The sequence below is a fragment of the Ranitomeya imitator genome, chromosome 2 (assembly GCF_032444005.1).
Source record: "Ranitomeya imitator isolate aRanImi1 chromosome 2, aRanImi1.pri, whole genome shotgun sequence".
Lineage (NCBI taxonomy): Eukaryota > Metazoa > Chordata > Amphibia > Anura > Dendrobatidae > Ranitomeya > Ranitomeya imitator.
Window position 1 is genome coordinate 667,230,177 of NC_091283.1, and position 15,785 is coordinate 667,245,961.

Consider the following 15,785-nt stretch of genomic DNA (forward strand, 5'->3'; position numbering starts at 1 on the left):
CAGGAAAAACACTGAAGAGGGAGGGGCTATTTAACCTCTTCTGTGTTTCCTGTCCCTATCAAGGATATGAAGGACAACCTCCTGGTGGTGCTGTCAGGAGGGACGTCCTGGGAAATTAACTTATTATACTAACCTGCGGGGCGGTCCGGTCCCATGGGTGTTGCAGGTCTTGGTCTGGCGCCTCCCATCTTCTTAAAATGCTGCCCTCCTGCTTGCTTCATGGCTCCCCGGCAACGCATTCCTGCGCAGGCATTGCAGTGCGCAGGGCCTCTCTGACCTTTCCCAGGGCCTGCGCACTGCTCTTGGCAGGGCAGATAAGTACACATGCGCAGGAGCGTGATGCCGGGGAGCCACAAAGCAAACAGGAGGGCGTCATCGCAAGAAGATGGGAGGCGCTGGATCAAGACCTGTCAACATCGGACCGGACCATCCCACAGGCGAGTATAATAGAAGTTATTTTTCTTCTCTTACAGGTCGGATTGGGGATAGATATACATCATTAAATAATGCTGTAGATAAGCCCTAAAAGGCAGTGGCAGTAACTCTTATCCGGCAAAACTGCTGACTGGTTCCCTTTAAATTCATATTTTGATGATCTCTGATGCATTGAATTCTGGGAACGTTTTTTCCAACTGCATTTTCTACTTAGAACCATTGAAGAGAAAACAAGTAACAAATGCTCCAATTGCCAACCAACATTAATATCAGACAAGGTTACCTTTAATGCCTCCTGGAGCTGAGCAGCTACCGCACGAGCCTGGGGCATATCTCCCTCACCACGTGCAGCCAGATCAGCAAGATGCCCTGCTAGCTGTTCTACACGGTCACATTTGGCCAACATCTCTTGTCGGAAAGGCCCCATCATTGAGTTAGCTAAACGTCGGCCTTCGGCTACTAGACCACGAATAGCAGCCTGACCTTTAAGTAGAGGTAGAAAAAGACCAAGATCAACACAAAACTCGCATGAATATGGGGTGTGAAAGGCGATGTAGTTATTAAATGCTTAGGTTTAATTTTCACTTAAAATAACATTCAATTATTCCCCAATGGAGAATCTGAAAGTTATATTTTCAGAAAAAGAAAATTAGAGGGACAAACATGCATATAATATAGGAGTACTCTGCGGATAAAATACTTTTAACATTTGGTGGGCAGCGGTGTAGTTCCCCATATTATATAGTATTTTTACCCATTGTATCTGCTACAGGATAATAGTATCCATAGACTTCCCAAGTGTGAATAGCTGGCCACAAGGTTAAAGAAGGTTTATGCTTAAAAACGTTTGTTTTGTGACCACTCCTATACTGCACATGACTTACGTATCTAGATAAAAAAGGAATTTTATTTTGTTTTTCATGGACATAGCATGTACTATATACACTTTGGCCAGCTGATATTTTCCTAATTAGAAACAACCAGAATTTAGGAATTGAGTCCTGTGGATTTTCAGCTATATTTGCCTCTGCATCTTATATATTTGTGGGCAGAGATAGTAACCTAGCTTTTGATGCCACCAGAGGTAGGTGATCTGTCTCCAGGACTGCACCTTCATCTGTGAGATCTGGCATTTCAGGAAGGAGGATTACAACCTCCATGCATTGGTCTGTAACGGAGACACTGATATAGACTACATCTTCATTTCACCTGCCCTTCTGGATGGATACAATGGCTCACTTATCTCTTCCTTTAGTCTGACAATGAACCAAACTTAGTAACAATTTACAACTTCCAGAGGGTCCATAGAATGCAGGAGTTTGGATGACATGATATGAAAGACAGAATAGCTCTGATCCAAATCAATAGGGGGCACTTATAACTAATTTAACACAAAATGAAGTATGCCTACTTCTAAACAAATTAAATATTGGCAAATCCCCAGCCCAGAAGGCATTTATCCAGGGACACTGAGGGAAATAATATCAATAATTGACAGACTTACAATACTGAAAGAGGACACACTTTTCTGCCATTTTGCATTTTTATATCGGCGTCAGCACCAATATTTCTCTGTCTTTGTTCCGGGATCTGCTGTGGGCAGTACTCATGCGCTGGTTTCCCAGACTCAGGTGAACTTCCGGAAGTGCTCTTATGACCGCTTGCGTTCCAGGCATGCGGTTCACGGAGCAGGTTCCAGAAGTCTACGTATACCATGAGGCGCGGCATCAGCATCATGGGTCGGCATGCCCCCTTCAAGACTCTTTGGACATTATCACTCCTTTGCCTCTCAATTAACCACACCCTCAGAAGAAGCCAGTGGTGAAACATGCGTAGGGGTGAGGGGACGCCACCACGATTTCTTGGAAGGTAATGGGGCTCTGCATATGCCGTTGTTTCTGCTGCATATATGGATTCTATATATAAATCCCTCCACGCTGTTTGGTATGGGTCATTTTTTGTTGGCATCTGGCTATGTCAGACGATAATTTATGTTACTATGTATTGAGTCCCTATTACCTTTACCTTAGTGGAATTTTGCATGTAATCATATAATATGAGTACTTAATGCACTCTGCTATTTTTTTTTTGCCTATTTTCTATTTAAAATTTCTGGATACTCATGATGGGGCTTTGATACCTGGCTAAAACTATTGTCTGTCGTTCCCTATATTGATTGCACTGTCCACTTTAATACTTTTTGGACACATGTTTTGCCATGGTAATGAGGCCACCTATTATTACTAATAAGTAATAGATATAAACACATAATGTGCGCAAAGATACCTGCTGAACTATTTTAATATAACAAGACGCAGCTAAGTAATAGGTCACACACAATTAAATACAGGGCGGGTTCAAGAAATAAGCTAAAATGCATAACAATATATAAATTAGAGACCCTGAACGCAATAAACCCACAATGACGGATCGCATAAACAGATGTCCTGATAAAATATTGTCAGTCCCCTTAGTGGGCTAGGTTGTCCCGTACCGTGTAAATAAACCAGTTGGTAAGTACAGTACCTCACAGATAGTTGCGGCTTCAGATGCGGGATTCCATTCCCACTATCCGGGATTCCTGGATAGTTGAATACTGTGCGCCAGCCCATTTATATTTACCTATTACTAATAAGTATCTAGGCAATATTTGGGGTTTACTATATTTAGCCGGATTACTATAATTCTGGGCTATTATAACTATTGACGTCTCCCTTTTTGAGACATTCTGCTTTTTTATTATTATGTCTGGTTTTAATATATTGAAATATTTTTGTACAATTTTACTTTTGGATCTCTTTGTCTTGGATGGATATACATCCTGGTCTTGATGTTGACTTTGTAACTATGTAACTATATAAAAGTGTCTTGTGTAAGATTTTTAGCTCTTACAACTCCTGTGTAAAAAAAAAAAAAAAAATAGGAATAGGGCTTATAACCTAAACTACTGCCCCATCTGTTCAGACAGCCAGGGACAAATCCTCTATTATAGAGTTTCTCAAACATCCAAATAGGGTGTCACCAGACTAACAAGGGGCCCATTTACATGGGCCAACAGCAACTGGAGAACGGCTACAAGCATTCAATGACATGGGTAGACAGGATGACAGCACTTTATGCACAGAGAAAGATCATTACCAATCAATCTGTGCACAGAGAACATCACAACATTGACAGGTAAATATATTGCAATGCTGGTGAATTGCAATGCATTCTACCAGCGATCAGACTACTAAAAGTTAAAATACCAGAGTGATTAAGTAAAAAAAAAAAAAATTGTAAAAATTGGAGCAAAAAATATAAAAAATAAAAAATAAGTATATTAATGAAAAAAACTTTTTATCGATACAATGTATAACACTTTTTCATCAAACTGTCAAAAAGTGGAATAAAGGCAAAAAAAGACAAAATATGAAATTAAAATGGTATTGCTGAAAATGTTATCTTTTCCTGCAAAAAAACAAGTCACCATACAGCTCCATCAGCAGAGAAATAAAAAAGTTACAGCTCTAAGAATATACGGATGCAAAAGCAATGCATTTTCTATTAAAAAAAAAAAAAAGATTTCCTTCGTTCTTGCATCATTGCAACCCGGCTCACACGCCCTCTGACACAGCCTCCCCAGCTTCACTTTCTTATGGGGGACTCCATCTTTCTCACAACCCTCCACCCCAGCAAGCATGGTGGAGGAGTTTGTTTTCTCCTGTAAGATAACTGCCCCTTTACCCCAATTCTACTACAATCCTCTGTTACTCTCCCATTTTTATGTGCTCTCTGTGCGCATCTACTCCCCCTCCAACCTCCAACTGTCTGCCATTTACCACCCCCAGGGCTGGCCACTACTTTTTTGACCACTTCATCACCTGGCTACTTCATTTCCTTACAGCTGACAACCCCACTACCATCATGGGTGACTTAAACATCCCCACTGACACTTCCCACTCAGCTGTCTCTAAGCTCTAACTCACTTCCTCTTTCGGCCTCGCTCAATGGTCTTCAGCCACTCACAAAAACGGCCACACACTGGACCTAATCTTCACCCGCCTGTTCCCTCTCTAACACACCTCTCACTTTGTCTGGCCACAACCTACTTGCTGTCTCTTCCCTCTCCAGGTGAACAATCCCCACTCCACAAACTTGCACACCATCGCAGAAATCTCAAACACCTTGATTTACACTCAAGCTCGGAATCCCTTCTCGCTTTTGCAGACATAAGTTCTTTATACAATGCAGATGCTGCTGCCGCTTTATATAACACTACAACAGCTACAGCTCTCAAATCAATCGCCCGCCCACTCACACATACTAAATCTTGCACAATCAACAGGCAATCCTGGTGCACTAGCCCGACTAAAGAACTGAGGCGGGCGTCCAGGATTGCTGAGCGGAGATGGAAAAGATCCCTCTCCAACCAGCACTTCATCAAATTCAAAACAGTTCCTCACTACTTTCAGGTGCACACTCTGCAGCAAAACAAATCTACATCTCATGTCTCATATCTTCCCTGTCTCACAACTCTAAACAGCTATTCATCACTTTCAATTCTCTTCTCCACCCCCCAGTACCTCCTCCCTCTCCTCTTATCTAAACTGAAAACGTTGCTTCACTCTTCAAGCAGATCAACTCTACTCATAACTACTCAGCTCTCCTCCTCCAAAAGCAGCTTTCCCACTATTACATAAGATAAACTTTCCTCTCTAGTCTCAAAATCACGTTAGTACCTGTGCACTTGACCCGATCCCGTCCCACTTCATGCAAAACTTCACCACAGTCTTGATCCAAACCCTAACCCATCTCTTCAACAAATCACTAACAACTGTTTTTTTCACCTCATGCTTCAAACATGAATCGATCACACCAATTCTCAAAAAGCCTTCCCTTGAACCATCATCTGTGTCAAGCTATCACTTCATATCACTTCTTCCCTATGCCTCAAAACTACTGGAACAACAAGTCAATCCTGAACTGTGCTCCCACCTCTCCTCCCTCTTTGACCGATTACAATTTGGCTTCTAACCGCATCATTCCACTTAGGCCATGTTCACACTTTGCGGTTTTTACCGCGGAACCGCGGTGATTTTGCAGCTGCAGGTCCGCTGCAGTTTCCATTGCGTTTACAGTAACATGTAAACCCTATGGAAACCGCAAACCGCTGTGCACATGCTGCGGGAAAAACCGTGCGGGAACGCAGCGGTTTACAACCCGCAGCATGTCACTTCTTTGTGCAGAATCGCGGCGGTTCTGCACCCATAGGAATGCATTGATCCGCTTACTTCCCGCATGGGGCTGTGCCCACCATGCGGGAAGTAAGCGGATAATGTGCAGATGGTACCCAGGGTGGAGGAGAGGAGACTCTCCTCCAGGCCCCGGGAACCATATTTGTGTAAAAAAAAAAAAAGAATTAAAATAAAAAATAATGATATACTCACCTCTCAGCGCTGCACGCGGCCGTCCGGTCTCAGGTTTGCTATGCGACCAGGACCTGCGGTGACGTCGCGGTCAAATGACCGTGACGTCATGAAGGTCCTTCTCGCACAGCATCTTTGGAACCGGACCGCCGCCTGCAGCGCCGAGGAGATCGGGACGTCAGAGGGTGAGTATATCATTATTTTTAACATTACTACTGATGCTGCATATTGCTGCATATGCAGCATCAATAGTAGGAGTAAATCCCGCAGCGGAACCCGCAACACAAACCGCGATAAATATGCAGGGATAGCCGCAGCGGGTTTGCCCTGCAGATTTATCAAATCCGCTGCGGGAAAACCCGCGGGAAAACCCGCAGCCACCTTCCTAGGTGTGAACATAGCCTTAAACCGCCTTGAATAAAGTCAACAATGACCTACTAACTGCCAAATCCAAGTGACACTACTGTCCTTCTCCTACTGGACTTGTCCTCTGCTTTAGACACAGTGGACCATTCCCTCTTACTACAGATACTCTAATTTATTGCCATCACAGACATGACACATGACCCTATCTTAGATCTCTTCTTAACCAACAGAAGGGATATTCAGCGTCTTCCACTTACACACCACCTCCACATCTCGACCCCTGTCTGTGCCCGCCAAAGTTCAGTTCTAAGACCCCTTCTCTTCTCCATCTACACATTCGGCCTGGGACAGCTCATAGATTCTCATGGCATTCAGTATCATCTCTATGCTGATAACACACAGATCTACCTCTCTGGATCTTATATCAACTCCTTACTAACAAAAATACTACAATGTCTGTCCACTTTTTCATCCTTCTCTAGAGGCTAGATTTCTAAAACTTAACATGAACAAAATAAAATTCATAATTTCCCCCCCCCATCTGACTCAACTCCCCCAACAGACAAATCCATTAACGTAAATAGCCGCTCACTCCCTACAGTCCCGCAAGCTCGCAGCCTCGGGGTAACCCTCGACTCTGACCACTCCTTTAAACCAAATATCCAAGCCCTTCCCACTTCCTGCCGACTCAAACTCAAAAATATTTCCCGAATCTGTGCATTCCCTAATCAAGAATCTGCAAAAACCCTAGTGCATACCCTCATCATCTCCTGCCTCGACTACTACAACCTCTGCTCTGTGGCTTCCCCTCCAATCTATCCCAAACTCTGCTGCCCGACTAATACACCTGTCCCCCCCACTATTGCTATTCCCAGCCTCTCCTCTTTCAGTTCCTTCACTGGCCCCCTATTGATCAGAGACTCCGGTTTAAAACCCTAACTATGTCATACAAGCCATCCACAACCTGTTTCCCCCATACATCAGCAACCTAAACTAACAGTTTTTATTATGTATACTCCTTTCCACATGTAAAGCACCATGGAATGAATGGCACTTTAATAATAAATATTATAGTGTAAAAACAGCAAAATGTGAAGAAAATTATATAAATGTGGTATCGCTGTAATCGTACTGACCAGAACAATAAAGCAGGCTTATCACTTTTATGATACGGTGAAGGGCATTAACCCTTTTCTGACGTCGGACAGGATAGTACGTCCAACGTCAGAAGCCCCACTTTGAGGTGGGCTCCAGCAGTGAGCTCACCTCAAAGCCGCAACATGTCTTCATGTCATGTTTTCAATAGCTGACATGTGCCCACAATAGGTGTGGACGGAATCGCGATCCGCCCGTGCCTATTAACTAGTTAAATGCCACTGTCAAACTGACAGCGGCATTTAACAAGGCCTTACAGACACCTGGCTGGAAATCCGCGCACTGCTGACCCCCCCGGCAAGTGATTGGGGGTCAGGGGTGCGTCGGCATGACAACCAGAGGTCTCCTTGAGACCTCTATGGTTGTTGATGCCAGTTTGCTATGAGCGCCACCCTGTAGTCGGCGCTCATAGCAATGCTGTAATTCTACTACATAGGGGCAATTTGAGCATCGCTTCTATGTAGCAGAGGCGATCGAGAGAAGGCTATTGAAGCATGCCAAAAGTAAAAAAAAAAAAAAAAAAAAAAAAAAGTTCAAAAATATGAAAAAATACAAACATAAAAGTTCAAATCACCCCCCTTTCGCCTTATTCAAAAGAAAATCAAACCTCCGCATATTTGATATCGTAGTGTTCAGAATCGCCCGATCAATGAAAAAAAGGATTAACCTGATCGCTAAATGGCGTAGTGAAAAAAAATTAGAAAACGCCAGAATTACTTTTTTTGGTCACCGCGACATTGCATTAAAATGCAATAACGGGCAATCAAAAGAACGTATCTGCACAAAAGTGATAATTAAAAACGTTAGCTCGGCACGCAAGAAATAAGCCCTCACCCAATCCCAGATCACGAAAAATGGAGAAGCTAGGGGTATTGGAAAATTGAACAATTTTATTATTATTTTTTTTTTATATAGAAAACTTTGGATTTTTTTTTCACCACTTACATAAAAAAAAAAACCTAGACATGTTTTTCAATGTAAATCAAAATTACGTTTCATTGTTCTCAACACATTCCACATGTAATGAATTAAGATTTGCAACTGGAATGTTTCATTCAGTGATATCTAGGATGTGCTATTTTAGTGTTCCTTTTATTTTTTAAGCAGTGTATATACATACACACACAAGTTAAATATAAAATATGACAAAACTTTTTTGCAAAAAAATAAAATCATTTTGCTAGTCATGTTGCTAGAATGAAAATAAACAAATTATGACTCTTGGAAACCTGAAAGGAAAAACAAAAGAAAAAAAACAACTGGAGGTAAAACAAGAATATCCTTCCGAAAATTCTATACCTGTGCTCCAAACACTTCATATGGCTCTGTCTAGATCTACCAGATTTTACTCTACACCACAAAACCTCAATTGCATACGAAACACTTAATGTCACGCGGTTTCGAAGCGGTGATTTTTCCCCCAACTGTGATCCCAACTCCACCTATCTCAGTTTGACACAAGAGTATGACGAGGGCATCAGATACATGCAGTCGGTACACCAGGATGTACGCATTACGGACATAGTTAGAATATGGTATATGGTACACACCCACTCCACGGTCATCCACGGAAGGGTTGTCAATCCAGCGCTGAGCCTGCTCTACTTTCCCCTCCATGTTTACTGCAGGCTTCACTGGACGGCTGTTGCCTACAGCACGATTCACTTTAGTTTGTAGGTTCTGCAGTGAAGTTGCAATTTGCTTAGCCAGGGCGCGAGCTTCAGGGGTGTCACCTTTTCCCCTAGTTTAAGAAAAAGAAAGCAAATATGATTAGTGTCCTTTTCTATGCATTTTCAGCTCACCATCTTTTTTCCTTATATTAGACACACTTATTTTGGGACAATTGATCTTGTATTTGCCATTAGGGAACACTTTGTTACGTTATCAAGTCCTGCTACTTATACTGATGCATACTGTTTCCGGAGGTCAGATAACTTTGCAGTAAGAGCTGCGATCTCTCCCAAGGAGCGCAGGATGTCCTCTCGGTCTTTGGGATCCTCACATAGCTCTGCAATCTTCTTCGCTTCAGCTAGAATGGCTCGAATGTTCTCCTCTCCTTCTGGGCCACCATTAGGATCTGCAAGCCAGCTCTGTGCAATGCCAACAAATGGATTTTAGTACAAATTCCAGGGAAAATGTTTATAATTCACCTCCATTAAAAGAAAATCTATCAAGGACGCCTTGATACACCTTCGATAGTTTGCCAACTCCCCCATTTAGATGCACATTCACGTAGGTATACTTGTGCTCTGTACGAATAGAGGGACTTAAACTCCTCTGGGAGCGCTTCTCTCATGGGAACATTGGAAATCAGGCAGATAAAAATCTTCTGTCTAGACAACCTCAGACATTACCACAACATGTGTGCCATCTTAAAGGCCTCGTCACACTTAGTGACGCTAAAGCGATCCCGACAACGATACGACCTGTCAGGGATCGTTGCTGCATCGCTATGTGGTCGCTGGTGAGATGTCAAACTGTGAGATCTCCCCAACGACGCAACAGCGATGCGGCGACCTGTAGCGACCTGTACAACGATGTCACATGGCAGCTATTTCATGACGATTAACAGACCTCAATGAGGGACGTCCTGTCATGAGGTCGTTGGTAAGGTGTCAAACACAGCGATGTGTGCTACCCAGCGGGACCTCAACGATCAAAAAAAGGTCCAGGCCATTCCAACACGCTGCTACGTGTCACACATAGCGAGATCGCTACTGAGGTCGCTGTTGCGTCACAAAACTTGTGACTCAGCAGCGATCTCGCTTTGTGTGACGGGGGCTTTAGGCAATCAACTGGTGGATATGTGGACAGAAATGCCATTAAACATGAAGAGCATTTATCCTGAGAATTGTAGTTATGCCATGTTCTAACCACCTACATACGGATTATTAAATAGAAGTAGGTTTTCCATACCATCTAGTACATCCAAGTTAAATAGGTCAAAAAGTTTCAATCAAAGCAATGACTGAAGGGAATTCTCAGTTCTGTTAGGCTTCTTTCACACTTCCGTCGGTACGGGGCCGTCGCTAAGCGTCGGCACAACGTACCAACGAACGTGGTGCAAATTCTGCACAACGTGGGAAGCGGACGCAGTGTTTCAAAGTGTCCGCAGCCCACTGTAAAGTCCCAGGGAGGAGGGGGTGGAGTTCCGGCAGCGCATGCGCGGTAGGAAATGCAGGACAAAACATACGACAGCCCGCCAAATACCGACGCATTCAGTGCACGAGGTATGGAATGTGTGTCCATACATTGCGATGCGTTGGTAATACAAATCTATGTGCAGGATGTGGTTTTTCCACAGAACGACGTATTGCGACGGCCCCTAAATGACAGAAGTGTGAAAGAAACCTAAATGAGACTTTCCCAGTTATAATAAGAAATAAAGTAATCTTTAACCCCTTCCTGACTGGGCAAATTTTCCATGTTGTTTGCACTTTCAGCCTTATTTTTGCTTATTCCAAGAGTCATAACCTTTTTTTTATTTTTCCATTCCCAAGGAGAGCAGTGGGCGTGACAAAAAATGTGACGCCACAGGTGCAGAGCTACGGGGCTCAGAGTGGCCAAAAAGCCTATGCGTTCCGAAGGAGACGTGGTTCTTGTTCATCAGGGAATCCACCGTTCGCCTTGTCAGTCAGTGGCGTTGCTTCCTGCCGGAGCGCGCCTTGTCTCTATACCTCGGCAAGCCATGGGGTAAGCACATGAACGGGAGGATGCTCCCCTAACAGATCACCCACTGCAGCTGCACCTCACCAGCACGCAGTAAGGACGGAAGCTGCAACTTGTCCGATGCAGTGCGGTGACTCAACTATACCATTTACCTATATTGAGCACTTATACTCGCATATACTGCACATAACCAGTAAATGGTGCGAGTCTCTTGGTCGGTCTACTATCACTTATTAGGATTTATTTGAATCGGTCAATGAACAGCAATCACATTACAGTGACATAAGGGATTTCTCTACAGTGCCATTTTTTACATTTTTTTTGGCAGGACTATATTTCTGGATGTTTAGTTTTCACCTGTAGGGTTTGTGCCACTATTATGAGCTGTAGCGTGGGGGTTTGCACGTTACTTCCACACATTTATTTTGGGGGAAAACACTTCTGTATAATAAAAAAGTAAATAAAATCACTGCCTACTAGGAATCCTAGCCTCCATGTCTTGACACAAGTACTATAAAGGCAGGCACATAGGTCAGAGATCTCTAACCACCGTAGTAACCACCTGGGACACAGTGATTACTTTGCTTGTTTTTTTGCGAGGGGGTTAGAACAAATCTCATTCTTTTTCACGGATCTTAAATTCCACTGTCAGAATGATACAATAAAAAGACAGTCGAATCAAGTACAAATGTGCAAACTATTATTTTTTTTTTTTTTTTTTCATAAAATCCACAAGATATCCCCATATAAAAAATGTCCAGAAGTCTTCTAGAAGATGCTACCGAGTGATGCCAACCAGTAATATCTCCTATGTGACTCATTCTTTCTGGACATTTTTGACATTGAATATCGTGTTGTGGCTCTTATGGAAGAAGAAAGTTTGCACGTTGGATATTCTTTGTATCCCTTATGCTGTGAAGTGGGGATCCTGAGCAAAGAAGGTGCGGGCAAGCCGATTAACAAATACACATTTGTCAGAAATTGATAGAAGCATTAAGAAGTTAAAAGCAGCGGACTGAGCTCAACCTCCCAGTGCAGCCACCGTCTGCAGGCAATGATAAAAGGCTCTGCTCCTGAGCCTGTACCACACAGGGACCCATCTTATGACGGACTAGTACATCATATGTTGAATCTTCAAAAGGCACAATGCGTTTCTTGGGCTGGCATCTTTGCCAGCAGTAGTCAGGAGCAGCAGTGAGAAGAGGTCCCTAGATATGAAGGCTATGTCAGTCATATTCTGGGAACTTGGAGCACACAGGTTCAGTTGGTAGGAGCCTCACCTGAGCAGCATCGATCCTTTTTCCAATCGCCTGCTTGGAGTTAGTTAGGGATTCCAGCTTACGGGCAGCATTCTCCACTTTAGCTGTAAGGAGATCTAATCCTTGAGATACTTGCTGTGCTTTCTGCATGGCAGCAGGGGTAGCTCCCTGCCCTCTATAAAGAAAAAAATTAAACATAACAGCAGATTTCCTATGCAGAGAGACTATGTGCACACCATGTCGTTTAGACGCCGGCATACGTACCTGCATCATTTCTGGAGCAGAAGACGCTTCAGGAAAACGCTGCACTGTTTTTCCTGAAGCATCTTTGTTATTTTGTGTGTTTGGTTTTGTTCTATGTTCATATACAAGATAGTGGCTGAAGAGCGGACCAGTCCATTCTTTTAGCCAGTACACAGCTTTTGGAGCCTGAAGCGGTTAAAAAAGTGACAAAAAAAACATGTGCACATAAAGTTGTTCTGACATTGAAGTGCATATGTTCATTCTTTTTTGACATTTTTTTTTTTGCACTTTCTCATGCAGGTTCAGGCAACATTGATAAAGACATTGTGTGTACTTACCCTAAGGGCGATGGTGTGCATCTCGCCAATTAAATCCAACCTCAGGCCTAGTCCATTTTTTCATAAATATATCTAATTTGGCCTGCACTCTAAATTTAGATCGGGGTGCTGGTGAGACAGACCGTAAGGTCTAGTATCAATATTATTGAAATCCACCGCACTCCTAGGTCTGGATACTCCGCAGGTCTGGATACACATGATGAGAGCATTATACTGCCTCTGTACAAATCCCTAGTTAGACCGCACATGGAGTACTGTGTCCAGTTTTGGGCACCGCTGCTCAGGAAGGATATAATGGAACTAGAGAGAGTACAAAGGAGGGCAACAAAATTAATAAAGGGGATGGGAGAACTACAATACCCAGATAGATTAGCGAAATTAGGATTATTTAGTCTAGAAAAAAGACGACTGAGGGGCGATCTAATAACCATGTATAAGTATATAAGGGGACAATACAAATATCTCGCTGAGGATCTGTTTATACCAAGGAAGGTGACGGGCACAAGGGGGCATTCTTTGCGTCTGGAGGAGAGAAGGTTTTTCCACCAACATAGAAGAGGATTCTTTACTGTTAGGGCAGTGAGAATCTGGAATTGCTTGCCTGAGGAGGTGGTGATGGCGAACTCAGTCGAGGGGTTCAAGAGAGGCCTGGATGTCTTCCTGGAGCAGAACAATATTGTATCATACAATTATTAGGTTCTGTAGAAGGACGTAGATCTGGGTATTTATTATGATGGAATATAGGCTGAACTGGATGGACAAATGTCTTTTTTCGGCCTTACTAACTATGTTACTATGTTACTATGTTACTCCCTGTGTGGAATATCTTAGAAAAAAAAAGGATTTTTTGAAACTTGCTAATTTATTCAAGTGAAAACAGAAATCAATCAAATGTGACAGATCAAATAGTAGGCACTTATTAAACAATTGTACAAGCGACTCAATGTGATTAATCACATTTGTTTCTAAGATATTCCACACAGGGAGGGCGGTGGATTTCAATAATATAGTCCATTTTTTCAACCTATCACTAACCAATCATGGATCATCCATCCATGATTAAAGACTGGTCAGAAACGCATAGGACATGTATACTATATTGCTGGATTCATTTTGAATCACACTGGAATATAAACTTCTATTTTGTACCTGGATTTTCGGCCAGAGGAGTATTTCTGTTGTATCTATGCAGCGCTAAGTCTAGCAGGAGTGGCTTACCCAGTGCCGAGGATCTCCGCCATATAGCAGGGGTGAGCGGCTTGTTTTTATTTTTACCACTATACAAACAGATTTCCAGATCTTTAAATGGTTCTCAGCGGCATCGAGACTGGATTTCTCCCACAAGTCACATATGGAGTACATTAGCAATGCACTAAAGGCGAGAATAAGTGATTGTGAGGGTCTCATACCAGGAACCTAAAGATCCGAGCCGTGTTCACGTTTTGGGCACATTTTTTTTCAAAAATATGATGACACTTAAGGTAAAATTATTTAATGTAATTACCTTGCTCTCAGATCAGCAACTTGATCAGTCATTTGGCCTAGAGTCTTGCAGGTGCCCAGGATATCCTTCCTCTCCTTCCCTCCACACAGCTCCCCAACCTTCCCAGCTTCATCTATAATCTGGCGTACAGCTTGTTCTCCTGCATCACCTGCACAGAGACAACTGGACAGTACAGCAAAACCAGCAGCAAATGGAGAAAATCTTACTTCACTCCACATAAATGCAACCTCACCACACGAATGCACCATGTTAGAATAAAGCTGCCGCTTTATGGAGACTCCATCTGCCCGGTCAGGGGATTTCTGCACAAGGCAATATCACGGCCTTGTTGAACCTCTCAGAGTTGCATGGAGTAATGATATGTCCCCCATATGGGGCCATAATAGACCCCCATATGCTTCAGCTCTCCGAAGCATTTGGATCCAGAGGGCACACCTCATTCCATTAGCGTTATATGGTAGCATTTTCCCAGTAGAAGCATTTGTTCTGTTAAGGACGTTGGTGGGGTAACTTTTTGCCATCTGAACAGACTTGATGTCAGTCCTGGGCAGCACAAATCTTCTTGCTCAACTCTAATTATGGTTGATCGCATATATAAAAAAAAGTTTCAATATTCACAGTGGAGCTTTGGGACTTCATTCTTACCTGGAGGAGCATTAGGGTCCCTCAGCCAACCCTTCGCCTGATTCATTTTAGAATCAATGAGTGCTAGCGCTCGCTTCATGGCTTCTGTGTCCTATCAATTAAAAAAAAAAAATTGGACAGCGTTTTTTTTTTTTGTTTGTTTTTTAAATGTTAACCATTAAATTAGCATCAACCCAACACAAGCTATTCACAGCAAACTAGTAAAGTCTCGGTTCTCATTACTATGGAACATGAAGTGCAAAGTTACCATTACAACATATTACCACTGGAGTGTCATCTAACTGTGCATGTGGCTGTACACTGCCATTGTGTGGTAGACACTGAATTTGAGGGTGTACACATTAAAGGGAACCTGTCACCCCCCCAGGGCCTATTAAAGCAAATTAGCCACCTTCAGCAGCACTAAGGCTGCATTCTGTGACGGTGGCTCTTATGTTTATTATCTCTAGGAAAGCTGAAATAGTGAGTTCTATAAATTTCCCGCCATGACTCTATTGAGTCAGGGAGGTATGTTTTCTCCTCCTGACTCAACCGCCTCGCAGCCGTCCATTATCCCACTCTGTACGCCGCCTCTTCTCTTTCTTGTGACGTCACCGGCGCCTGCAATCAGTTCTCAGGCATGCGCTGCGCGCGCTGCCCGTAAACTTACATCACACTGCGGGGCTGGGAATCTGGCACCTGCGCAGTGGAGCCGGTCACCGTGCTCCATTCAAGATAGTGCTGATGTCTCACAAGACTGGCACTTCTATCGAGGAGCACGGTG

The 15,785-nt window shown here is 43.2% G+C and overlaps 1 protein-coding gene across 2 annotated transcripts in view; it reads right to left on the minus strand.

The window, feature by feature from the left end:
* VCL (vinculin) overlaps window positions 1-15,785 on the minus strand; it is a 175,872-nt gene that overhangs the window by 33,635 nt on the left and 126,452 nt on the right. For both annotated transcript variants that reach the window (XM_069753013.1, XM_069753014.1), the window contains exons 7-12: window positions 15,023-15,113; window positions 14,378-14,525; window positions 12,314-12,467; window positions 9,279-9,454; window positions 8,915-9,105; window positions 719-918 (exon numbers count right to left, since the gene is read on the minus strand). In XM_069753013.1, the coding sequence (XP_069609114.1) occupies window positions 719-918; window positions 8,915-9,105; window positions 9,279-9,454; window positions 12,314-12,467; window positions 14,378-14,525; window positions 15,023-15,113 (960 nt within the window). The remainder of the gene's footprint in view (window positions 1-718; window positions 919-8,914; window positions 9,106-9,278; window positions 9,455-12,313; window positions 12,468-14,377; window positions 14,526-15,022; window positions 15,114-15,785) is intronic.